The sequence below is a fragment of the Onychomys torridus genome, chromosome 8, assembly GCF_903995425.1.
Source record: "Onychomys torridus chromosome 8, mOncTor1.1, whole genome shotgun sequence".
Lineage (NCBI taxonomy): Eukaryota > Metazoa > Chordata > Mammalia > Rodentia > Cricetidae > Onychomys > Onychomys torridus.
Window position 1 is genome coordinate 57,577,830 of NC_050450.1, and position 26,028 is coordinate 57,603,857.

The 26,028-nt window shown below is 55.0% G+C and overlaps 1 protein-coding gene and 1 non-coding gene across 2 annotated transcripts; both read right to left on the reverse strand.

The window, feature by feature from the left end:
- On the reverse strand, nt 1–26,028 carry Chd3 (chromodomain helicase DNA binding protein 3). The gene is made up of 40 exons (XM_036194513.1): nt 25,751–26,028; nt 21,108–21,220; nt 20,430–20,600; nt 20,100–20,224; nt 18,675–18,961; nt 18,313–18,443; nt 18,008–18,158; nt 17,655–17,848; nt 17,137–17,367; nt 16,797–17,000; nt 16,021–16,232; nt 15,326–15,457; nt 14,479–14,578; nt 13,912–14,103; nt 13,578–13,778; nt 13,177–13,314; nt 12,795–12,916; nt 12,514–12,687; nt 12,059–12,200; nt 11,708–11,839; nt 10,727–10,844; nt 10,419–10,543; nt 9,995–10,226; nt 9,585–9,751; nt 8,934–9,111; nt 8,491–8,556; nt 7,883–7,968; nt 7,583–7,716; nt 6,887–7,031; nt 6,560–6,722; nt 5,974–6,095; nt 5,735–5,870; nt 5,527–5,628; nt 5,209–5,337; nt 4,567–4,675; nt 3,857–3,989; nt 3,403–3,598; nt 2,259–2,422; nt 1,794–1,920; nt 1–1,180 (listed from the first exon to the last, which is right to left on the reverse strand). Exons 1-40 carry the CDS (start codon nt 26,013–26,015, stop codon nt 1,059–1,061), a joined length of 6,171 nt encoding a protein of 2,056 aa, XP_036050406.1. The 5' UTR covers nt 26,016–26,028; the 3' UTR covers nt 1–1,058.
- LOC118590541 lies at nt 7,315–7,453 on the reverse strand. Its single transcript, XR_004945829.1, has one exon.

A 26,028-nucleotide genomic window follows, 5' to 3' on the forward strand; every position in this document is an offset into this window, starting at 1 on the left:
GAAAGGAAAGTATAATTTATATGTACAACCGATAACCTGATACAGAAGAGGGTTGGGGGCAGACCAGGAGTAGGAGCAAAGAGACTGGGAAAGGGGCAGCAAGGAGGAAGTGGGGGTTCCCCATGCAAACTGCCACTCCCTGGCCCCTCCGTGGAGGGTGCCCATATCTCCCTGGCCTGTTACCACTATGTTGCTCTGGTCCCACAGGCAAGGTAGTCTCCTGACTAGGCCCCTGGCCTGACCTACTCAAATTTAGTCTGTATCCAGGCCTTGAGGAGGGAGGATTTAAGTCCTCCAGAAACCTGAGCCCCAGAGTGGGGGTCTGCCCCATGTCTGGCCCTCTGTATTCTCTCCCACCCTCTCTAGGTTCCTAGAGCAGGTTGGGGAGCTCCTCTTTGGCTTGAGGGAGTATCACCCAACCATTACTCTGGGTGGGGGTGGTCCTTGGTCCCTAGGGAGGAGAAAGGTTCCTAAAGCAAGATGCTGGTACACAGGAGGGGAGTGAGCCACTGGACAGCAGTCGACGCCCTCTCTTGTAGCTGCTGCGGCCTCCATGTGGGGAGGCAGGGAACGTGGCATGCAGCCGCCCTCCCCTCCCCTCCCCTTCCTTCTCCTGGTGCCTTCTCATCCCTCTGGAATGGCGTACCCTCCTCTTTGTTGCTCTTAGAGGCCAGGCAGGCTCACCCCCACTTCTGCAGGAGGTGGAGGAGATTCTGCAGGTAAGGACTGGGGGCCCCACCTCTCCCCTCCCGACAATCATTTAGTGGGAAGCTGTGTATTTGGTGGTGGGGAGTAAGGGTACTTGAAGACCCTACTAACCATCTCCCGCAGACCTCTTCACACCAGCACAGTCTTCAAGGTTTGGTGGGAAAGGTGTGTGGAGGTGGAGAGATAGGGGTCCTCCTTGAAGGGAGAAGTTATAGAGGGGCAAAAGGGCTCTTAGCCCAGTGGTGGCCCAAGGGGTGGGGTAGGTGGAGGGTTGGCAGCAGGCCCCAAGGCCTGAGATGTGGGTCGGCTCCGGGGTCGGGGCCTAGGTGAAGGGCAGGCCTGAGATCCAGTCAGTCGTCTATACAAATCACCTCCCCTGCTCGGGGCTCCTTCCGATCCAGCCCGTCTGACCCCAAGGCTACCATCATTTCCTTCTCTTTCTTCACCAGCACTGGGGGGCCGTTGGTGGTGGCTGTTTGGGGAGACAAGTGTGGATAGGTCAGTCCCTACATCCCAAACATCACCCCACGGCCACGTCATGTCCTCCCCCTCTGATTCTTCTCATAAATGCAGGAGTGGGGTGAAGCCCTCCTCAGATTCCCCTGATGCCACAATGTGACAGGTCTGACTCCGGAGCCTTGCTGAGCTCGCTCCCGGTCACTTCTTGAGGAAATCGGGTAGAGGCGGCTCAAGTGGGAGAGGCAAAGTCACATGTGTGAGGCTTCTGGCCTCTTGTTTTTTTGAGAAAGGATCTCTCTATAGCCCTCACTGTCCTGGAACTCAAACTCACAGAGATCCACCTGCTTCTGCCCCCCAGGTGCTGGGGTTAAGTGTGTGCACGACCACACAGCCCAGGCTGGCCTGAGGACTCTCAGGAATCCTGCCTTGGCCTCCTGACTGACAGAGTTTTGTCATAGGGACAGAAGAAGGGACACAAAGGAACAGATAAAACAAGCCCAGAACAACTCTTCCCTAAAACAGTGGACACTTACGAGGAGGAGAGGTGGGACTAAACAAGGCAGGGGCTCAAGCAGGAACAATGTCTGGCAAAACTATGGAGAAGCAGAGTCGGAACAACCACCTACCTGTGATGAAGGACCCTGCCGGCATCTGGCTGTAGTTGGCGCCTGCGGCGGCCAGAGCCCCTACGGGAGCGGCGCTGAAGGCTGCCCCGTACCCCGGTGGTGTGGCGTAAGGACCCGGGGGAAAGGCCTGGAATAGAGAGCAAGCTGAGGTTAGTTCGTCCATAGTCTAGAGGAGAGGGGAGAGGGATCATGCTCCAGAATTACTAGAGGCTGTGGTACAGGCAGGGAGACTCAAGGTGAAGACTACTGTAGCAGGCTGTTTCTCCATATATGTAGGATTCTGATGGAGCGTGTGTGTGTGTGTGTGTGTGCGTGCGTGTGTGTGTGTGTGTGTGTGTGTGTGTGTGTGTGTGCGCGTGTGTGTGTGTGTGTGTGCGCGTGTGTGTGTGTGTGTGTGTGTGTGTGTGTGTGTGTGTAGAAGGGGCACTGACAGAGAAACAGTTAGGGGAAAGGAAAGGGGGTTACCGGTGTGGGGTGAGGCTCTGTGCCCTTGCTGGCCAGCCGGCTGAGGATGCTGCGCTCGGACATCTGAAGGCGGGCTGCGATGGGGGGTATTCGGGACAGCGTGGCTGGCAGGCGGGTCACATCCGCCTTCATGTCGCTCAGCAACTCCTCCAGCTGGTTCAGAACTGGGGCCCGGGCCACAGAGAAAGAAGGGCAAGAGAAAGACGGAAAGAGAGATGGAGCCAGAAAAAGTGACAGTGAGATGGACAAGAACAGTCAGAAAGAGAGGACACAGACATCCGAGAACCACAGTGACAAAAAGGACAGGAAGTAGACAGCAAGGAGTGACCCAGAGGAGGAAAGTGTCAGGCCAGGCACCACACAGGACAGATGGAAATGAAGAAGGAGACAAAAGAACATGGGAAAGAGGAGGGGAAGACATTGGAAGACATGGGGTCGGGGGTTGTCAGAACATCCCATACTGGAACAGGAAGGCTTAGGGGGTGGGGAGGGATTGGAGGCATGGGGGTAGTGTGATTGAAGGAATCAGTTTTAGTACATAAGGGAGGAAGTGAAGGGGTCAGCATTATACAGAAGGACCTAAGGCAGAAGTCAGTCATTACACCAGGTGCTAATGTTAGGTGTTAAGAAGGCTCTGGGACTTAACCTCTAATTATCAAGGAGAAGGATGTGGGGGAAGAGGTTGAGGGTCAGAGGCAAGTTTTATGGAGTTTGGTCAAGGGCGGGTAGGCAGGAGTTTTCACTTCATAGGGTGAAGGAGGTACTAAGAAAGTGATCTGTGGGATCAAAGCTAAGGACATGCGCGGTGTGTACACACAAACTAAAGCTACCAGGATCACAGCAGGTACAACCATGTGGTCGTACTCCCAGGGATGCGGTCCCCCTGGATGCGGTGACTGGTACCCTATTGGTCATTGATGTGAACCCTGTCAGGTAGTGGGGAGAAAGACCTCGGACAAGGGATAAAGGCTAAAACCCACAAGGGTGGCAGCTGGGTCAGAGGTGGGGTTAGGGGTCAGAGGTGGGGTTAGAAGTCAGAGGGGAGTGGTTCAGAGGGTAGAGGGGTAAGGGGGCGAAGGGTGTGGGGTGAAGACTTACGCAGCGCTGTGGGCCCTCCCCCGCGCGGGGCCACCGCGGCCCTTACCCTTGTGCAGGACGGCGTTGGCTGGCTTGTTCCCTGCCAGCGACTCCTTGGAGAGGTGCTGGTGGCTCTCGGCTAGGCACTCAGCCTCGGCAAAGCGGGCGTGGAGGGCCATGGCGGGGTGCGCCGGCTCCTGTGACAGGTTCAGGTAGGCCGCCCGCCGCAGCTGTTCCTCGATCACCAGCGCCTGCTCCAGGAGCTGAGGGCACAGGACGGAGGTGAGCACAGAGGTGAGCAGAGGGGCAGGACACAGCACTAGAGAGCTACTCTGTCCCAGCTCTTGGTCCTCAGTGTGTGACCCCAACATCAATGCCGATGCAGACCAGTTTCCATCACTAGGGTACACTTGATCTTAGCCCCAAGAGCTACACCTCAACTCTCAAGATGTTAACAGCCCCCTAGACAACCTCTGACCCAAGACCTTCTTCACCCTACTTCTTTCCTTTTTCATCCCCACCTTGAACCTCCGGGCCAGGAACTTATTTTTCATCTCCAGGAAGTTCCCCTTATTGGCTTCGGTCTTAAACGGCTCGTTGATAATGGCAAACTGAGCATCATTCTGGATGTCTTGCCACCGGGCATAGCCATGACTGCCAGTGGAGGAAAGGGAACTATCAAGGAGACCAACTGAATGGGCTTGACTGTGAACACTTCTTCTGAGTGGCCAGATTTCCCCAGAGTGTGGCACAAGGCCCCCTGCCCCAAGTGTGGACCCTTCATGGACCCGTAGTTCTCCTCTGTCCTGACTAGTTTTTCTCAACCTGACACAAGTTAGGGTTATCTGGGAAGTGGAGCCTCAGTTGAGGAAATGCCTAAATAAGGTTGGGCTGTAGGCAAACCTATATGGCATTTTCTTAAGAATGACAGATGTGGGAGGACCCTGCCCACTGTTGGTGGTGCCACCCCTGGATAGCTGCTATAAGGAAGCAGGCTGAGCAAGCCATGAAGAGCAAGCCAATAATCACTCCTCCCTGGCCTCTGCATCAGTTCCTGCCTCCAGGTTCCTGCCTTGATTCCTGCCCTGACATCTCTGGAAGGTGCATCACAAGTTGTAAGATGAAATAACCCTCTCCTCCCCAAGCTGCTTGTGGTCACGATGCTTATGGCAGCAACAGAAACATGGCTAAGCCCCTTTTCTCCTCGATCGTGCATATATACAAAGGATACAGGACAATCCCAGCCAGAAGCCAGTAGTCATGTCTTCGGTGCCAGATCTCGTTGAGTTTCCCCGAGGAAATAGCTGCCCTCTCTTCATTTTGCCAAAGCGTGTGTAGCTCTGCAGAGAGACCAGCGGGAGCATCAGAGATTTGTGACCTGCATCCATCCCAACAGTTTCTTACAGATGGAAAGCTGAGTGACGCCAGAGCACTAAAGGCTCCTAAGAACTGTGAATAGGGTGACAGACAGAGCTCAGGGGTTAAGAGCACTTGTTGCTCATACAGAGGACCCGAGTTCAGTTCACAGCACCCACATGGTAACTCACAACCATCTGCAACTCCAGGTACAGGGGGTCCTGCACCCTCAGAGAGTGGTGCACACACATACATGCAGGCAAACACTCAGACATAAAATAAATCTGAAAAAGACTAAATTTAAAAAGTGGGGAAAGGTTATGTTAGGTTGGAAGAAATAAAGTTAGTTATGAACAGGCTCACATTAGGATTAAGACAAAAGACTCTATTAGAGATGAGTGGGAAGGCTCACTGTCAGCATGCACTATCTCACTGGAAGTACTTAGAATTAAATGGAGCAGGCAGCCTCAGGCACAATGAGAAAGCCCAGAATGGCAGGTAACAGACGACAGCGCACCTGTGAAACCACCATCAGCAATATTGAACATGAACCTTGGCTTCTCCACCTTCTCCTCACGGCGCCCATTGGACCGTGGCTCATCACGAGGAGGCCCAAATCGAAGCTCCCGTTCTGCTTTTACATCCTCTGCTAGGCCAAAAAGGAAGAGTTCACACCTCAGGACAGCCTTCTACTAGGTCTCAAGACTACTTAGTACATAAACCGTGCTGGCTCTTCCAACGGCGACCCACCCAAGACCCAGGCATTTGGTTCCCCCAGATCCCACCTCCCCTGGTGCCCGCAGGGACTCAGGTGTCCAGTCCTTCCTCCCATTACCTCTCTTGCCCAAATCCCCTGTTTCCCCCTCTGGTCTCTCCCTGTGCTCCTGTGCATCCAACGGCTTCTCCTCCCCCTTTTCTCCTGGCGTTGGCTCTGAGGCTGTGGAAAGAGTCAGGAAATAGAAGGAAAGATGTTTCTCTCTCCCAGCTCCGGAAGACAGAGCTCCCACATTCCAATCACCATCAGCACTAGAAAAATGACCCACCAGACTTGTCTCTGTCTGCTCGGTACCCAGGTTCAGGCTCCACCTCTCCAGGCAGCCCTGGTGTTTCATCCTCTGACAGAATCTTCCTTGGCTCCAGTCGCTCTCCAAGTGACGGGGCTGGGCTGGGAGAGTCAATCTGCTGGAGGACAGTAGAGCCACAATGAGCTAAAGTTTCTAGGTACCAAGACCCTCCAGACCTTCCACCCCAGCCCCTCAGAGAGATCCAGGTGTCTGCACACCTCTGTCTCCATCTTTTCCCCCATTCTGCTATTCTTCTCTGGCTTCTCTTCTGGGTTTTCAGTGTCATCCTTCTCGAGAGGTGTCCTTATACCATCTCCTTTCTCACTTGGGGCGGGAGTAGCTGTGGGTGAAGGCAGAGTGCTGTGGTTTTGACAACTGAAGTGTTCTCCCAGGGTTCATGTGTTGACATTTAATGCCCAGTGTGAGGTAATAAAACGGTAGAAACCGAATCTAAGTACACTATTGACAGGTGGGGTTAGATAGGGTCAGGGTGAAGCCCCCCTCCCCTGCAGCTGAATCCTGGTGGCTCTTCAGAAGAGGGAGAGGAAGAACACACATGCATGCTCTCTGCATTTCACCACGGGATAGCCTGTGTGACCTCAGGAATTCTGCAAGCCAGAAGGTCACCACCAGTTGCAGCTGTTGACCTTGACCCTCCAAAACCATGAGCCCAGATAAGCCTACTTCCTATAAAGTTGCCCAGCTTCAGGAGCCGCATTAGAATCACACACACTGCGGGGAGCAGAGGCTCTCTACCCTGACATCTGACTGCACCTGTCCCGCTCCGTCCTGATTCCCAGTTACCAGGTTTAGAGGTGCAAGGACTGTTGGTGGTAGAGGCCTCGGGAGTGGCGGGAGACGTCTTGGCTGGAGAGGAGGCCCTGGAAGAGCGCTTGGAGTCAGCGCTCGGGTCAGGCATTAGCTCCGGCATTGACCAGCGTCCATTGATATGCTCAAACTCTTGCACCTGGGGAAGGAGGGTTACAGGACAAGGGTTGATTCCTGGCACTGGGCACGGAGGAAGGCCTAGTCTCCTCTGTAGCACACCAGCCTAAGCTAGAACTAAGACAGAGGAAGGAAGAACAGAGACCAGGCAGCTGGCTAGATGCTTGAGTGAGGAAAGTCTGATACCTTCTTCTTGACCAGAGACATGACTCCAATGCGAGTCAACACCTGCTGGCGACTCAGCCCCTCCCGAGGGACCCCATCAGCAAAGGTCTCTGAGCCATCCGCCCCCGGCTCACACAGATGGCGCATGAACAAAGACACGTAGGCCCTGGAAAGCATGGGGCAGAAGAAGATTGCAAGGTCTCAGGGGTGGGTCAGGCCACGAGGGAGGTGCAGAGATCACTACCTCCTGAACTTCAACTCCCCAGTGGCTTCCAAGACTCGGCCCATGGGCCTCCCACTGGAATCAGCCCCCACACCTAACTCTTCATTGACCCTCCCCCTCAGCTCCCCCACAGCAGCTCCTGGGACTTGGCACTTTGTTCCGGGCCCCATCAGTCAGTTATTCATCCTGTTCACCAGCTCCTCCTGCCAAGTTATCATGGCCAAGTAAATGTGAGGCCAGGCTAGCCGGGGTGAGGCTCCTTCCTCAAACACACCCCCATGAAGGAAGAGGCCTGGCCCCTTTATTCTAGGCTCTGTTGAGGGGAAGTGGGGTAGGCTGAGCCCACTTCCCAGGAAATCGAGCCTGGACATGTCTAAGGTAGGGAGGTGGTGATCAGCTGAGTAAGGTCACATCATATGGCAGCCAAGAGGAAGAAAGTAATTCCCGGAGCTCTTAGCCCCTATTCAATTCATCCCCAAATCGTCCACACTCACTTAAACTCTTTCTCAGTCTTGCCCCTCAGGTCTCGCACTAGCCACTGTGTTGTGAAAGCATCCTGGGGTGGCATCCCCCAGCGCATCACAGCGTTAAGGAATGCCTTCCGTTGTCGGGTGTTGAATCCCAATACCTGAAGATAGGGCAAAGAGGCAGGGCCACAAATGATTAGGAATCTGAAATCCTTTCAACTGCTGGTGGCCCAGTCCTCAATTTCAGCCCCTCCCCCCAACATCCACCCCACCCCCGCCACCATTTTCTCCTTAGAGATCATGCATGGGGCCTGGGCAGAGTCTCACCTCAATGTTCCCGCCCACTCGAGCCAGCAGTGGAGGCAGTGGCTTGTCCTTTTCATTTCGGAGCTGCCTCTTAGATTGTCGACGGCCTAAGGGTAAGGGTGACACTGGTTAGCAGAGTCGCTTCCTCTAAGCCCTCAGTCTTCCTTAGCACCCACCCCATAATACAAAAACTCAGGCTAGCCTGTGTCATGTTTGCCTCTAATTTTCCTCCAAGTATGTTGCCAGCAATACTACCTAGTAAGGCTAAAAGAAGTTATATTTAAAAGTTAATAACAAATATCTGACAGACAGTCTTACTCATGGGAAAGTAAAACACCGAAATTTTCCTGTGTAGTCTCGGTGTACGTGTGTTCGTAGTTTTAGATGAGGTCTGTGTTGACCAGCCCTCCGACTCCTAGACTCAAGCAATCCTGTCTGACCCTCCTAGGAGCTGGACCTGCAGGTGCGCATCACCACGCCTCACTACCTTTCCTGACCTGAGAGCATCTGATACCACATAGCTATGTGCTCCAAATGTGACAGAAAAAAGAAGAAAAAAATAGTGGGCATAAAGGAAGCTAGGAAGTAAAACTGCAAGGCTGAGACAGGAAGTCAAGACAAGAGGCCACCTTCAGGACGCTCATCGAAGTCCTCATCCTCCTCCTCTGACCCCACTGAGTATTCTGACTGGTTATCTGTGAGGACAGAGGGTTCAATGGTCAGCGGTAACCATACTGGGGCCCTTCCCACTTGGATTCTTCATTTTGGACATTTCTCCCCTCCACCCGGCCTTGGTCTTGCTGGAGACTCTGGGTCAGATCCGTCAGTCATATATTCCTAGCCATCTTTGGTCTCTAGGGACCTCCTCCTACTGTACCACTCTGCCTCCTGTCAAAGCTACCCTAAACACTGAGTCTCGGTGTTCACAAGATCCCTCTGTAGTCCCTAGAGAGTTAAATCCCCACAAATCCATCTGGCTTTAGAAAAGTTCCTCTTGACCCTTCCCAATCACCTGGCCTCCAAAGAGCTCTCCATCACATCTTCCCTTCCCACCCCTCGGGGCAGTCCTCACCTTGATCCTCCTGAGCGGCATCATTGTAGTTAACTTGCTTTCGAACCCGCTTCCCCTTGCCGAGGTTTCGGGCAAGGTCTTCTTGCTGCTGCTCATAGTGATGCCTCAGCAGCTTCTCCCAGTAGTCGGGGTCCACATTCTCCTCCTGCTTGATGATCTCTCGCTCGATCTCCTCGATCTGCAAGGCAGCCGAGTGAGGCTGGCAGCCTCCCTCACCGGTCCTTGGGCTGCACCAAAACCCCTCTCCCCACGTAGGCCCAGTCCTGTGCGATGCTCCCCCCACAACAACACCCCCCACCCCCCATTTTCAGGTCTGCGTGCAATCTCTGGACACTGCACAGCTTTCCTGGCACCTCTTCCTTGCAATGTGCTGGCATCTTCTCTAAAGCTCTCCTCCACTTCCCCTCACTTCCTCCCACAGACTCTAGTAGTTCCGTGACTACTAGAACGGTCTCTGCCTATGTCTCTCTCCAAAGTGCAGTCTCATCTATCGGAATGAGAGACTGTTTGAAGTCCACTGTTGCTTTTTGCTGGGGGCCAGGGTGGGATAATAAGTCAAAAATAAGAGTGTAGAATTTCAAAATTTAGTGAGAGGCACTGCCCCTCAGAGATGGCCCTGGAGAGACAGGGTGTGGCCCCAACGCCTCTCACCTTGTCTTCTTCACGCACAACATACTGGGCCACCTTGAAGGAGCTGAGATACTCATTCATGTTCTGCACGTCAGTATCCTCGGTTGCATCCTGGTTACGGTCCAGCAGTCTAGCGATGGCTTCGTTGTCATAGTGGATCACACTGCTGTCCTCCTCCTTGTTCTCCCCTGGCAGAGACAAGGAACAGAAAGGACTTGAGGCTCCAGTCAGGAGCCCGGGCAGTTTAGGCAGGATGGTGAGATGCTCCTCTCTTCCTCCTTCTCCCTGGGCCCTGCAGAGGACAACTGTCCCCTGGGAGCGCATGTCAAGGGTCTTTTGCTTTGTTTCCTTAGATGGCCAACCCTTGTTTTTCTTCACCTTTGCTGTGTTCCTCAGGGGAGGACAGGACTACCTTCAGGGACATGTCTCACCCTCATTCTCGTCCTTGAACAGCTCCTCGGTGCCAAACTTGAGGATGTCATCCAGCTCCTGCTTGGACATGGAGCCAGCCTTGGAGCCCAGGCCAGGCCGCACCACCAGGTGCGTCAACATCATCTTCCTCTTGGCCACCTGCGTAATCCGCTCCTCCACAGACGCGCGGGTCACAAAGCGGTAAATCATCACTTTGTTGGCCTGGCCAATCCGATGGGCTCTGCTGAAGGCCTGCAGGGGCAGGGGAGAAGGGAGGTCAGCTGGGGAGTGGCATGGAGAAGCAGGCACACGGTCAGGAAAGGAGGCTGGCAGGGAAAGGCCTTCTCCTCCCTCCTAAGACCCACACCTGAGCAGGACAACCTCTTCCATGAACCCATGTCAACTTGCTGAATGTCACAGGGGATTTAGGATGCAGGTTCCCACCTGGATGTCATTATGGGGGTTCCAATCAGAATCGAAGATGATGACAGTGTCAGCAGTGGCCAGGTTGATGCCCAGGCCTCCAGCTCGGGTGGACAGTAGGAAGCAGAATTGTTGGGCACCAGGAGCTAGAAGGCGAGAATTAGGAGGTCAAGTTCACCTCCAGCTGCTACATGCTCTGACTATAAATCACTATATCCCAACTCCAACGTCTAAGTTTCCAACACCCCTCACCATCCCCAATCCTGAGGACAGGACAGAAGTTTCTCGAGCCTTCCATATCCATAGGGACCAAAGCATTTCATTCTCACCATTAAAGCGATCAATGGCCTCCTGCCTAAGGGCGCCAGTGATGCCGCCATCGATGCGTTCATACTTGTAACCTTCATAGTCTAGGAAGTCCTCCAGAAGGTCTAACATTTTGGTCATCTAAACCAAGGGACAGTAGGAGTTCAGAAGGCTACGACATGGCTTGGGCCTAGTTCCCCAAAGCAATACTTCACTAACAAATCCCCAAGCCTTATACTGAAACCCACCCACCCTCTGAGGCTCCCAGTGACTAGCTCCCTCTATCCCCAGATTCACTGTTCTAGTGCCAGTCTTGATTAATCTTCTAATAAGGCACAGGTTCTCTGAGACCCATGAAAAGGTTTCAGAGAAACCTATAAATACTTTGAAAAGCTCATAAAACTGGTATGTGGTTTTCTCCGAAGTGGAAGAATACCTTTCATCGGAATCCTAAAGGGTCGGTACTTCCTACCTGCATTCATTCACAAGGCTGACAACCATACTAGTCTTAGGAACAAGGGTCAGATCAAGGGATGAGCCAGGCAAGCCAGGCTTTTTGCTTTGTTTTTAAAGACAAGGACTCACTGTGTAGGCCTGGCAGGCCTGGAACCCGCTATGTGGACCAGGCTGGATTTAAGGGGTGCACCACCAGACCCAGCCCTAGACTTCTTTATTATTGTTCTATTTGTGGATCCAATCAGAGCCTCATGCAAGCTAGGCAAGGGCTCTGGCAAGGGCTCCACCACCAAGCCATCTCTAGCCACGTGCCCTCTCTTTTGGTTACTCGGATACAGGGTCTCTCTATGTGTAGACTGGCTTCAGCCTCGGCATCCCAGCTTCAGGGATTATTGGCATGTGTCACCTTGCCTGCGTGAGTTAAGACATGCTTATGAGCAGGATCTCAGTCTTTCCTACTAGAGCAGCCCAGGGATGAGGACAGGCACTGAAGTCTGATTGGCGGATGGCCACAGAGCACAGGTGGGAAGGAGCGGCCAGCGGGTCACCTGGGAGAAGATGAGCACTCTGTGTCCTTGCTCCTTCAGCTTCCGCAGCATCTTCTGCAGCAGCATGAGCTTTCCTGATGATTTAATGAGTGCCCCACCCTCGTAAGCCCCACTGGGGAGTTTCGGGGACTCCTGGAAAGTGGGGGAAAGAGGGTCAGGAAGCGTACTCCTTACTTCTGCTGTGACTAGAAAAACCAAAAGCTTAATAAGGCTCCCACACTTCTCAGTTCCTACCCTTCCAAGGGCAGAACCTGGGCCCTGCAAGCTAGTCCCACCCCTCTGCTCAACGCAGACCCTCCCAGAGAATCAGCCACGTGATCAGCCACCCCTACCCCTTGCTCTGCTTCCTACCATGGCAGCCACAGGGAAGAGGTATGGGTGGTTACAGCACTTCTTAAGATCCATCATGATGTTAAGCAGCGACACTTGGTTCCCACCACCTCTCGAGTTCAAGGCCTCAAAATTTCGAGTTAGGATGTACTTGTAGTATTTCCTAAAGACCAGGGTAGGGATGTACAAAGGATAATAAGAAAGAAACCACTTCTTTTTTCTTTCTTCCTTTTTAAAATTTTTTGAAACAAGGTTTCTCTGTGTAGCCCTGGTTATCCTGGAACTCACTCTGTAGCCCAGGCTGGCCTCAAACTCAGAGACCCATCTGCTCCTGCCTCCCAAGTGCTGGGATTAAAGGCAAGGGACACCACTCCCAGCAGCAACCACTTCTAATGCAGCACTTGGTGCCAACTCTTGGAAAGTTACCCTCACCCAAACGCCACTCCCAAGTCAAGACAGCCTGTCCTGAGTCTCACTTCTGCATGGGGCTTAGCTCCACTCGGACAATGAGCTCCGTCTTGGCTGGCATGTTCTTAAAGACATCTGCCTTGAGTCTCCGCAGCATGTGTGGTCCCAGCAAATCATGCAGTTTCTTAATCTGGTCCTCTTTGGATATGTCAGCAAACTCCTCCAAGAAGCCCTCCAAGTTGCTAGCAGACACAAAGAGGTAAGAAGACGGACAAGGTGGCAGTCCCCTGCCTCTGATCTCGGGGACCTTTTACGAGAACCCTGGCGCCGCCCTCTGGGAGCCACTTACTTAAACCTCTCTGGAGTGAGGAAATTCAGAAGATGGAAGAGCTCTTCCAGGTTATTCTGCAGTGGGGTCCCCGTCAGCAGCAGCTTATGATCTATCTTGTAGCCATTGAGGACCCTGAAAAACTAGAAGGGAGACAGGGCAGGCAGGAGAAAGGGTTATCAGTGGCAAGTGGCTCTCGCCTCACAGACATTTCCCTGTGGCCAGGGCTGAACCCCACACCCTCAGGATGAGACAGCCCAAACCCCAGCCCCGCTCCCTCCCAGTACAGTCCTTTCTCCACACGGCACAAGGACCCTCCCTCCAGGCTACAACTCCCCCAAAGGATTTGTGTGAAGGATCGAGACAGATGCGAGTCCAGGCCTGAGTCTGGAATCTCACTCACCTTGGACTGGTTGTTCTTGAGTCGGTGAGCTTCATCCACCACAAGACAGGCCCAGCGGATGGAGCCCAGCGCTGCCTGATCGATGGTGATCAGCTCATACGACGTCAGGAGAACATGGAACTTCACCTGAGCCTCTCTCTGCCAACAAACCATTGCCCACTCAGCTGCCACTTACCACACCCACCTACACCCCCAGCTCCTGCCCTTTATGGAGAACCAGGTTCTGTGTTTCCCTCGGGAGGCCAAACATGACCACGGACCAGAGCTCTTAGTTCCACTCCCAGGCCCAGTACCGAGAGTCTACGATGGAGAACAGAGGCACAAAGACTAGGAGAGGAATCCCTGGTCGGGACAAAGGAATACCAGATCCAAGAATCTTGAAGCACGTGACAGGGACTCACCTTCATCTTAAAAGCTTTCTTCCCGCCTTTTATGGCATTATCCTCAAAGGAGAACTCATTTTCTCGAATAATGGCCCGGCTGTCCTTGTCACCCGTGTATGTGACCACATAGAACTTGGGTGCCCACATCTGGAACTCTCGCTCCCAGTTGATGATGGTAGAGAGTGGAGCACTCACCAGGAAGGGACCTTTGGTGTGGCCCTGGGAGTCAAGGGTGGGATCCCATCAGTCCCGGCTCAAGCACCGCACACCAGGCTGCCTGCTCTAGCCTGCTATCCTCCACCCCAGCTAGGCTAGGACCCACACCCTCAGGGGCCCAGAATCCACCGCACACCTCCTTGTACAGTGAGTAGAGAAAGACGATGGTTTGGATGGTCTTGCCCAGGCCCATCTCATCAGCCAGAATTGTGTCGGTGCCTTGGGCCCAAGAGAAGCGCAGCCAGTTGAGTCCCTCCAGCTGGTACATGTGCAGTGTGCCTCCTGTGGCTGTGATAAACCGGGGCTGGGTCTCGTATTTCACTGTAGGCTGTAGAGGGGAAACATGCAAAGGTTCAAGGGGACAGGGTTCTTCAGCCCTGTCCTAACACTGCTATCAAGCTGAACTGTGATATCCTCAGCTACGGCCTGAGTTGAGTTCCACTCTTCAGGCCTCCCTCACCCCCCCCCCCACCCTCACCCCCACCCCCACCTCCCGGCCCCTAAATCAAGCCCATCAGTACCACTAAGAAGGGCTAGCTCGGAAAGGAACCGGGCTAGTACTTCTGGAAGCACCCCAACTCCCACGCCCAATCCCCAGCCCCTCTGCAGGGCAGACTGAAGGGTGGAGCAGAGCAGTTGCTCAGGGCGGCTGACCGCTCCAGGACTCAGTCCCAAGGCTCTCGTGACAGGGAAACGAACTTACATCATTAGTAGGTGAGCTGGGAGGCCCATCTCCCTGTAACTCCTTCTTCTTCTTCTTATACTTCCGAGGCTGTGCAGGGTCCTCCCCCATAATTAGCTCACTGAGGAAAGAGTGGGCGTCTGAGCAAGGCCTGGTCCTCGGGAGCCCCCACTTTTCTAAATCTATTCCAGACCTGCCTCCCTCTGCCTAAAACCTTTTCTCAGATTCTCTCAGTTTCTTCCTCAAAAGCATTTTAAGGAAAAAAAAAAAATCTAACTACACGTAGTTTTGGGTGTGCATGTATGCACATGCCATGGCCTACATGCAGAGGCCAGAGGACAACTTCTGGAAACTGGTTCTCTCATTCCACCATGTGGGTACTGGGGGATGAAACTCAGGTCGGCAGGCTTAGCGGCCAGTACCTTTATCCACTGAGCCATCTTGCCACCCTCTCCCAAGCCTTCTGTCCTCACTCCTGGGATTATACCTTGAGAGTCAATCCTTCTCTTCCAGGCAATCTCTTACCCACTTCTCAGACCACATCTCATTTCCTCTTCTTATTCTTTTAGATTTAATTATCTTTATTTGTGTATGTGTGACAGGCATGCACATGTGTGCGGGGTGCCCTCAGAGGCCAGAAGAAGGCATCTGATCCCCTGAATCTGGAATCACAGAAGGTTGTGAGCCTGCAGATGTGTATGCTGAACTCAGATCCTCTCAAGAGCTCCTAGCTGCTGGGATATTTTCATGCCGGCCCTATCTTGCTTCTCCTTAAACTACCACTACCAAAGCTATCAAAGGCCGAGCCCAGGCTGCCACCGCCCTAGGCCTCAGCTTAGTTTCATGCGCTATGCGCTGGCTCCCTCACCGATGTCTCCAGTAACTTTGCTTCTGGTCTTCATATTCGGGGATGTTCATTTCATCCTCCTCCCATGTAGACTGGTCGTAAGGCAAATCCTTCCATTTCACAAGATAGTGGTAATTCCCCTTTTTATCCATACTGTTGGGCGGGAGGCCAAGAAGAGAAAAAATAGTATGCATCACACATTGCACAAAGTCCTGATAAATAGTGTCAACAAACACAGCATCTGCTACCTCAGCCTTCTCGAGATGGCGTGTAAAAGCCAAGCATCACAGAACATCCCAGAGAGCCCACAGTACCACTCACTTGCCCAGACAGGATTTCTGAGTGTCTAACATGACACTCAGCCCATGGACGGAGGCATTGGGCTGAGCGGCGAGTGAACCACAAATGTCTCTCTTGTCACTCATGCTTTGGTACAAATGGACTAGTGTGGTAGTAAAAGCCACACTGCAAACACTCATCTGGATGACCTGTTTCTCGTAGTTGGCTTTCATGTCCCACCCCATCCCTGGGCTATAGAAATAAGTGAAGAATTCTGGACGGGCTTTCCTCCCGGTTTCTCAGGTCCCCTAGAAGAGACTGGAATCGCAGAGACAGTCACCAAACCTCAACTGTCACCTGGTTTATGTGGGGCCACCGCCACCGCAGCGAGACAGTGTCACAGTCCAGGTGGGCCTTTCCCCGGCCCGAGGGCTCACCTGTGGTTGATGATGCGGTGGACAGTCATCCACTCTGGCTTGATGCCGAATCGGTAGTACTTCTCCTCCATCTCTGCGTAGTGAGGGTCCTTCACCTTGCGCTTGTCGCTCTTCCCGTCGTCCTCACCGGAGCCGTAGTCCAGGGGTGGGGGCTCATCCATGTCATTCTTCCGTTGGTAGTTTCGATACATTACCAAGTGGAAGATTTCCAGCTGATGGAGCAGAGAGGGAGAGGAGAGATAGCATCCAAATCCAGAGACAAAGGGCAGTGAGAAAAGGCTAAAACTCAAACCTTAATAATAAAAACAACGGTGCAAAAGAAAGAAAATGCCGGCGCGCCTTTAATCCCAGCACTCGGGAGGCAGAGCCAGGTGGATCTCTGTGAGTTCGAGGCCAGCCTGGTCTACAGAGCGAGATCCAGGACAGGCTCCAAAGCTACAGAGAAACCTTGTCTCGAAAAACCAAAGTAAACAAACAAATAAAATGGATAGGACAGAAATAAATACAACTGATATAAGGCCAGGCCGGGGAGACGGTTAGGGAACCCTGAGAGACAAGACAGGGCGATCAGGACAGTGGAGATGGATAAGGAATAAGAAGATAAGGAAGGAGATGGCGGTCAGGAAAGGGGTGAGAACGAACAGACATGGAAAGAGACCGAAGGACCAGGGGTAGAAACTGAAGTAGGAAGACAGGAAAGGGGATGGAAGCCGAGAAGAGAGGGAGGCGAGGACAAGTGACTGGGAGCAGACCCTGGGGCAGGAAAAGCTCTGTACCTGGAGCTCCTTGGCCCAGGAGCAATGCCAGTAGGAGAGCCCCACCCACTTGACAAAGAACTCTCGCTCTGATCTGCCTTGAAGAGGGCGAGGGGGTGGCACATCTGGATTCCCGTCTGCTTGCTGGGGTGCTGGCATGGCCACAGGTGGCTCCCCCCAGCGCCAGTGCAAGATCTTCTGGACACGGCCCTTTAGCACAGGACACTTGGGGACGGACACACAGGAGAGAAAGGAAGGGAAGAGGCAGAGAGCCCTGTTAGGTAGGTCAAAGGCCCAACAAGGCTGGGGGCAAAGGCAGGAAGAGCCTCATGCCTGGGCCCAGAAGGACATGGCGGCATACCGTGCACCGCGGGCACAGCCATTCCCCGTTGGGGATGTCGGGCAGTGGGGGGTTCAGACAGTGGATGTGGTAGGAGGAGATGCAGGCGTCACAGCATAGCAGCTCCCCGCCATCCTTGCACACTCGGCAGTACTCCATGTGGTCATCCTCCTCCTCCTTCTCGCCTTCCTCCCCCTCCTCCTCGTACTCCTCCTCCTCTTCCTTGGCCTCCCACTGCACCCCTTCCTTCTCCTGGAGGCCAAGAGCAGAAAGAGAGAGGTAGAAGAAGAGGAGGGGAGACTGGAAAGTTGGGGCGAAGCCAAGAAGACCGAGTCCCAGAAGTGCACAGACGTCTCACGGGACCTACCAAACAGGAAAGCCCCATTTTCCAAAAATACTGACTCTGGGGAGGAAGGGCTGAGTGAGGGGACCCCATGAGGATTCCAGAATCCTGTGTACCTACTGCTGAGAAGCCCAGAAGACCATAATATAAAGCAAGAAGAGGAGATGGGTGGAGCCCGAGGGCACCAGGTACTCACACAGTGGGGGCAGCTCCATTTGCCCTCAGGAGCCCGGTCAAGCTCAGGGTCAAGGCAGACGAGGTGGTAGGCACGAGGGCAGGTGTCGCACAGAATAATTTCCCCACCCTGCTGGCACACCTCACAGTAATCCTGGTGATCCGTCTCGTAGCCATCAACCTCCTCCTCCCCGGCCACTGCAGGACAGCCCAGGACTGTCATATACCCCGGTCGAGGCAAAGGGAACAGAGAAAGAAAGGAAGAAAGGGGTTCAGGGAAGACAGAGGGGTGGAACCGAGAAGTCAAACTCTGCAGCGCGAGGCAGCAAAGGAAGAAGAGGGCGGACAGAGAGGCTCACACAGCGACAGCCTTACCCTTCTTCTTCTTCCTTCCCGGCCGGCCTCGCTTCAGTTTCTTGGCACGGACAGGGCCATCAGGCCGGCCTGAGGCACTATGGACACTACCACTGTCCAGGTCTGACTCCTCAGCTTCTGGTTCAGGGCCCTCATCACTCTGAAAAACATACTGCCCGTAGCCCACGGTCATCAGTGAGGCGTACTTGATTCTGCCCACCACTACCCTGCGTCCCGAGACTGTGGGTTCCCCACTTCCCCATGGACTACCCAAAGATCTCAGCCCTCGACTCCCGGTGTTTAGCAGACAGGGAAGAGCCGCTCACCGAGCCTGCCTTCTTCCTCTTGGCACCCAGCAGCCCCAGCTTGATTTTGAGTGGCGCCATCTTCTTTCCTCGAAGCTTCTTACGTCCATCAGGCACTCGGGGGCTCTTATTCCGCCTCTTGTGGCCTGGACCTGAACGAGGGAATAGGGAGGAGGGGAGAAAATCCATAGGCCATGACACATCCTGGAAGAACAGGGGTCACAGGAACGCGGGATTGCGCCACAGGCTACGGTTTTACTCATGCCCCTTCATGGGAAGCACTTCCTCCTCCCCAGCAGTCAGGGCTGGGAAGGCATGAGCTACAGCCATGAAGCCATGCAGTGCGGAAAGCAGGAGACCGGCTGGAAGAAGAGCACTCCTACCTTTGCCTTCTTTGGTTTTGGCTCTTCTGATGGGTGGGGGCTGGATTTCAGGAGCAGGGGGTGGTGGAAGGGCAGGGGGGGGTCCAGATGGTGCCAAGGGGGTGGCTGGGGAGATGGCAGCTGACACCTGCTCAGCTACAGCCGCCGCCGCCGCTGCCGCCGCCGCCGCCACAGCAGCTGCTGACCCTTTGAAGGGGTTATTGGCGCTGAACTCTCGCCACTTGGCCCCCAGGATGGTCATCATCTTCGACATTGGGATCTTGGGATTCTTCTTAGCAATCAGGGGCCTGAAAACAGAGAAGCAGAAAATCCAGACCTTTCACAGATGGTCTGGGAATACCGCCATCTCCCCATATCAATTAAGTCTACGCTAACTATCCTGGGTGGGGAAATGTGTCCTATTAAGAAAAATATTAATTTAAGTAATAAATGAAGCAAAAAGAAGTTAAAAGGGAAATATGCCCTGTTGCACACCATCCTCACAATGGTGCTCTTGCTTTGATTTTCCTGCATTTTACTGAATTCCATGGAACCTGAAGGAAGCTTCCCTTGGGACGTTTTGAAAGAGACAGACGTTGCATTTTCCTCCAGGGTGTGTGTGTGTGCAATGCTCCTACAAGGACACCTGTGATCTTCAGTGCCAACAGACATACTGTCTTTGGCAGAGGTACAAGGAAGATATGGCTAAGGACAGCTACCAGTCAGCATCCCTTGAGTCTAGGTTCCAAAGGCACTGGGCTATGCATTCAACTTCCCACCAAATCCACAAAGTATGTATTTTCTCTAGTTTACAGAATAGGAAACTGAGCACCAAAGAAATTACGTAGCTTGCCCAAGATGAAGCCAGGGCATGAAGTGCTGCGTTAAACCTCAGCTTGTGCCTCCACAGCTCAAGCCCCATGCTACTGATGCGGGGTGTGTCGTCAGAAGACTTAAGAAAGAGCCGTCAAGCCTGAAATGAGAGCTCTAGGACAATGACGTCACCCAGGCCTAGGGAAGTCAGAGAGAGGGTGGGGATTTAGCTCAGTGGTAGAGCACTTGCCTAGCAAGCACAAGGCCCTGGGTTCGATCCTCAGCTCAAAAAAAAAAAAAAAAAAGAAGTCAGGGAGAGGAAAATGGAACTACTGTCGGAGCAGGAGCAGACTCAATCCTTCCTGTCCTCACTATCTTCTAGTTCTGGAAAGTTCTCTAATGTAGTACTCGACTCGACCTCTGCCCCCACAACTTTAGGGAAAGATGGAGTCTTAGCTGGGGCTGACAGATGCCAAACCAAGAGTAGACTGAAAGTATGTGCAAAATTTTGTGTGCACATGCCATCAATTTCCCTGGGAAGCATTTTCATATATTTCTGACAGATTCCAGAGAGGCCCAGCCCACACCCCAATATTAACTATTTGTCTGAAAAGAGGCCCAGTTCCACTGTACCTCATGAACTGACTGAAGGCTTTATAGTTGGTAAGTGTGTGGTAGTCCTCCTCAGAGAACACATGCTCCACATCCTCCAAGCCCCAGGTCAGAAGCAGGGCAGCTGATGACTTCTGTTCCACCTGCTGAGGGGGGGACAGCGTGGTAAGGTGGGGCTCCCCGACTCCTCTCCCAGACATCCTTCAATGTCTCTCTCAGTCTCCACCAGTTTCCCGTTCCCCTCTGCAGCCCAGTCCCCATGCTTTACAAACCCCAGCTCCGCAGCATCCCTCCATCCCCACGCTGATCTCCGATGCCAATTCCTCGGCCTTACTTCCTAACTCTACTCACCTTTTGCCCCCCATCTCCTTCTCCCCTTTTCCTCCTCTTCGTCTTTTTCTCCTTTTTCTCTCGGTGCTTCCTTCTGCGTTTCCGACCTGGTCCAGGTCCATACTCGCTGCCTCCACTCTCCGACTTCTCCCGGTACTCACCTTGTTCTGAGCCAAATTCCTCTTCACTGTCCTAAGGGAGAGAAATAAAATAGCATTTATTCATTCCTACCATGTGCCAAGAACTGTTCTTAGCATGAAACATATTTTATCTCTTTCCATCTTTACAACTACCCTATGAAACAGTAGTTGATCTATATTGATTCACTTTTTTACAGAAGAATCGAGGCCCAGGGAGCTAACGACCCAGACAGGAAGACAGAGGAATTAAACCCAGGGCTCAAACATGTGGGCAAGCTCTCCACCACCGAGCTACACCCTCAGCAAGCCAGGGCGCTCTCAACTGTTTTCTCTCGGATTGTAGGGCAAGTTACAGTGACAGCTGGACTCTTCACCAGCTCGGAGAAAGTGAGGTTAGGGTTCCGGGTCCAAGAGGTGCAGATGAGGTACAGAAGGGAGAGAGTGGAGCCTCTTGACACCAGGGACACCTCTACTCAGGTAACCAGGGCCAGAGAAGGTGGACAGTCTCTGGGAGGAGGACCCTGCGCCTTGCTCCAGCATCAGGGACCCTGATACTCACAAGCTTCTTGCGTTTCCGGGGCTTGCCTGGCTTGTTTTCCTTCTGCTTTTTGGGTCCTCGCTTTCTCTTCTTCACACCCAGTGCTGAAGGCAGTAACCGGATATCATCTTTATCTTTGGAGAGAAGAGAACCAGAAAACCTAAGCTTGGAGCACCCCAACCCGAGGTTCTTCACGGTCCCCCTTCTTCCCAACTCAGTAGCACTCTCTAGGAACCCGAGCATCCATCCTCTAAATTCCCTGCCTGTCACCGATGCAAACAGACTGCTTCTAGTACTCTGGGATCCTCTGATTCTGAATGGGAGGTCAAGGGTCAGAGAGGAAGAGCAGCCAAGCCACTCCCTTTTCCCCCTCCTACTAACAAGGGACCAGACTCTAGGCCACCGGCTCAGACTGTGGCAGGTCCTTTCAGTCCTCGCCAGGGCTCCTCCTGCTTTCCCCTCACTCTGCCAGCTGGCAGCTTGCCCAGGAACCGGGGAAGCCATGCCCAGCTGCTGGCCTGGCCTGACCCCAGCACTTGGAGCAGGGAGACACAAGCTGGCAGCTCCCTAAGCCAGATGCTGAGAAGGGAGAGCCAAAGGTGGACACCCGGGTTCTCACACTAACACCCTGGGGCTCTGACATCCTTTTTGCCAAGAGGGAGGCCTCTATTTACATTTTCTTGGATAATCACCCCAATACAGCACTGGGGCAAAAGAAAGTCTCAGCTAGTCATGCTACCCTCTTGCCCACAGGACCAGTATCTGCCTCTTCACATCCTAACTCAGCAAAAGGAAGTCTGCACAATTCCCTACTTCTCCCAGAGGACTGGGTCTGCCTCTAAATCTTTTCTCAGGGGTACCCTTTATCTCACGGCCTTACCTTTCACCTCTGTATTTTTCCCAGACATGCTGACACACTCTCTCTCTCTCTCTCTCTCTCTCTCTCTCACACACACACACACACACACACACACACACACGTGTATGTATGCATTACAGGGACACAAATAAGGATATAATCACAGACACAGGTGACATGTGCAGTCTCTAATTCACACACACACACACACACACACACACACACACACACACACACACGCCTGTACCTGCTTCAGCACAGCTATGTCCCTGGCTCTCTCCCAGGAAGGCTCTGTCAGAGGGCTCAGGACAGGTTCTCCCCTGATATCCCACCACCCCATTCTCCCTGACCCCTGCCAGTCTTCTGAAGCTTGGGGACCAGAGCTGTTTCTTGCAGAGTAAGCCCTTATGCTACACACACGAGAGCCACACAGAAATGGGGCCCTGGTTCACCTACCACCACCCCCACCAATCACTAGACTAACCAGCCAGACCTGTCTTGTCCAAGCAGAGGCAGCTGCCGCCAGAGGGGAAAGCCAGGGCTTGGCCCAGCCTCTTGCTCTAGGACACACAATCCTCAAGAGCCAAGGAAAAATTAGCCACAATTAACACCCCAGGCCTGGGTTTCCGATCTGATGCTACCTTTCCTTCTGCCTCCACAATCTCATGTCCCTGTGAGCAAAAACACTCTAAGATGGGGTGTGGGCATGCAAAGAGGCTGCCTGCCCAGAGGCAGTGTGTGAAAAACGATCCAGGGCTGTAATAGGAAGTCAGACGTCATGCCCAGCAGCTGGCTCCCCTTAACTCTAGGGACTTGGGTTAACAGGAACATGGGAACGAAGACCGCGGGGCAAGTGGCAAGGGCAGGCCAGGCTACGCCAACTGGCTAAGGATCAGGGAAGTGGCCCGCCGGGGTCACCCTGGGTGTGTGGGGCGAGGAAGCCTGTGAACTCCACTTCCCACCCAGCCCAGCAGGAGGTTCTCGGTTTTAGGCCGACTTCGGTGGCCAGCAGAGGGGAAGAATGGCGAGGAGAGGCAAGGGAGGGTAATAAAGCAAATCTAAGCCCCAACCTCTGTCTCAGCAGCCTCTCAATGCTGGCGGCGAGCCCAGACTCTCCCACATCCCGGCTCAGATCTCGGGAAGGTGGGGAGGGCGAGGGCGGAGTCTGAAAGGAGGGCCTGTGGGAGGAGCCTGGGCGAGAGCCTTCCTCCCGCCCCTCTCTCCTAATCTCGCCATCAATCTCTCACACTTATATTTATTTTTTTCTCAAATTCCCCTCCCTCCCCCACAACGAACCTCCATAATAGGCCCGCCGCACATGCGTACTGAACGCAGGAGGTGGGTTTGTATTTTCAGACCTTTTGCAAAGAAACTACCAGAATTTTCCGCACCACCCACAATCACTTCCCCACCCCCATCCCCACCCCCCACCCCGAGGAATCACATCTATATATTATGTTATATTATTTCTCTAGACTTGCCAGAAGGGGGAGGGAGGAGAAGTGGGTTTGTCTTTAGCTTCCTGCTCCCTTCCCCCACCAGCACGAATGCTATTATTTTAAACGTTTAACAATGTAAGGGGACTGGAGCGAGGGGGAAGGGATAAAAATTGGTCTTGGGTAAGAATGTAGAACAACATGGTGAGATTCAAAGCAGTCGCACTGAAAAACAATGGGGGGCTCCCCCGAGTACAAATTCATATTCCAGCAAGAGCCGAGGGCGGGCAGCCGAACAGAGCTCCTTAGAGGAGGAGACTTATTTTCCCCACACTTAGGTAGACGGAGAACGAGTACGCTAAAAATATTTTTCCCAAAGTTTTGCCTCAGAAAGTCATCTGAGGGGGTGTATCTGGGTCACTTACTTGACTTGGAGGGCTGGAATGGGGGGGGGGTTGAAACTGCCCAGGGAGACAGAGGAGGTGAGATGTTATTTCAAATATAAAAATTTAAAAGCCTTGGACGCTTCTCAAGGATTCAGAAAGCAAAGACCGGGAGGGAGGGAGGGAGGGAGGGCTGCACACAAAGACCCGTGTCGACCTCAGGCCGGTCCCTTCGCCTCTCCTCCAGGCCCCCAGTTCCTGGGGTCAAAACCAGACCCGAGTTGGGACGAGTCAGCCGGAGCGGCGGCCCGGCTCACCTGCCCGGCCCGCTCCCCGTCTTCCGCACGCCCGGCGGCAGGCAGCCCTGCGGGCGGCCCCTCCCCGGGGTCTTGGATCCCCCCACCCCACCCCAGCGAAAGCGGCGGGCGCGGTGGAATAACTTTTTCTCCCAACTTTCCCCCCTTTTCGGGTAAGCCTAGCAGGGGGGACGGGCAGCAGAGCGTTCAGCAATTCACCCCCCACCGCCCCCCAAGGCTGTCCCGACCTGTGCGACCTAGAGTCACACTGGTCACCAGTTTCACAGCTGACGTTCTCAAGTTTGGTGCCTGTGTGCAGCTCGGCCGCCAGAGACCTGGGGGGTGTGGATGGCGCCGATCGGGGGGTGCGGACCGACACCTATCCTAAGGAAGACAGACGTCGCCCCGCGGGGTGGGGGGTGGGGGTGCAGGGTGGCTGCAGCTGGACGGCAGAGGCCAGACCAGGGTCTGTCCCCGGCACGGCTGGACGTGCCGCTGCTGCTGCTGCTGCTGCTGCTCCAGAGTGCAGCGGGGTGACCTGTCATCCGGGAGGAGGGTGCACAGTGACAGTCAAGCCCCGAGCAGCTGGGTGGGCAGTTCACGCCCCGCAGCGTGGTCAGGGTGTGTGCGGGGTGTGTGTGTGGGTGTGTGTGGGTGTGTGGCTTCATCCCAAGAGTTGACAGTGAGTGGCAGCCACGTGAGAGTCACAGCTGGGCAGTTCGGCCACCCCAGACTGACGGGGTCACGGGGGTGGGAGTGGGGGGGACACCTGCACTTGACACAAAAGAGCCCGGGGCAGAGATGACGAGGGTGGGGCGGGGGGCGACCTGGCTCCCCAGACACTCTCCGGTCCCCCCCCCCGAGTCTAAAGTGACCCCGGATCTCGCCGGCCGGCCGGCTGGGGGGGGGGGGGGGGGTGCGGAGGGATGGGGGAGTGGAGGGCCGGTCCCAGCCTGGCTCCGGGAAGTGGTCCTGCGTGGAGCGTGCTCACCACCTGCCCCGAGTCCTCCGCCGCGACCCACAGCCACGCGCCCCCCGCCCCCGCGCGCGCCGGGGGAGTCGGCGGCCACCAAAGCCGTCGTCGTCGTCGTCCCCCCCCACACACACCACCCCTTGCAGGTGGACGGGGCCCGGTCGGTCCGCGGGGTCGGGGGTCGGGGTGGGGGGTGCAGGCAGGGAGGCAGGGAGGCAGGGCGCCGGGCGGCCGTCCGCGCCACCGCGCGGAACCTTCCCGCCCCGCTCGGCCTTCCCAGCCGACCCCAGCGGGGCCGGGCCCCAGGGGCGCTCACGCGGCCGCCCCTCCCCCACGCCCCTCCCCCACGCCGCCGTCCGGCCGCCGCCGGGGTCTCGGCGGGCCCCGCGCTCGGCCTGGGCGCGGTGGGGGTGTGTGTGGGGGTGCGGGGGGTGTGCGATGGTGGCCTGGCGCCGCCGCGGCCGTTTCCTGCCTACCCCGCTCCCCGCCCCCGCGAGAGCCGCGACCGAGTGGCCCGGTCCGCGCGCGCAGCTCGCTCCCAGCGCTCTCCAGCCCGGGCGGCGGCGGCGGCGGCGGGGGAGGGGAGGAGGCCTGGCCCCCAAGGCCGCCGCCGCCGCCGCCCGGACCCGCGGGGGCCCCGCCTCGGCTCGGCCTCCGCGGAGGTGCGGGGCCCCGCGGCTGGCTCCGCTCGGCCCCGGCGGGCGGGCGGGCGCTTACCTGGCGGCGGCGGCGGCGGCAGCGGCGGCGGCGGCGGCGGCGGCGGCGGGAAGAGGTGGCAGCTGGGGGGGCTGTGGCGGTCGCGGCCCCGGTCGTGGCCCGGCCCGCGCCCGAGGACTCCCTCCTCGTCGTCCTCCTCCTCGTCCTCGTCGGCCGCCTCCACCTCCTCCTCCTCCTCGTCGCCCTCTTCTTCCTCCTCTTCTTCCTCCTCCGACACCACCATCTCCTCCTCCTCCTCCTCCTCGTCCCTCAGAGGGGAAGCCATCCTGTGGCTCTGG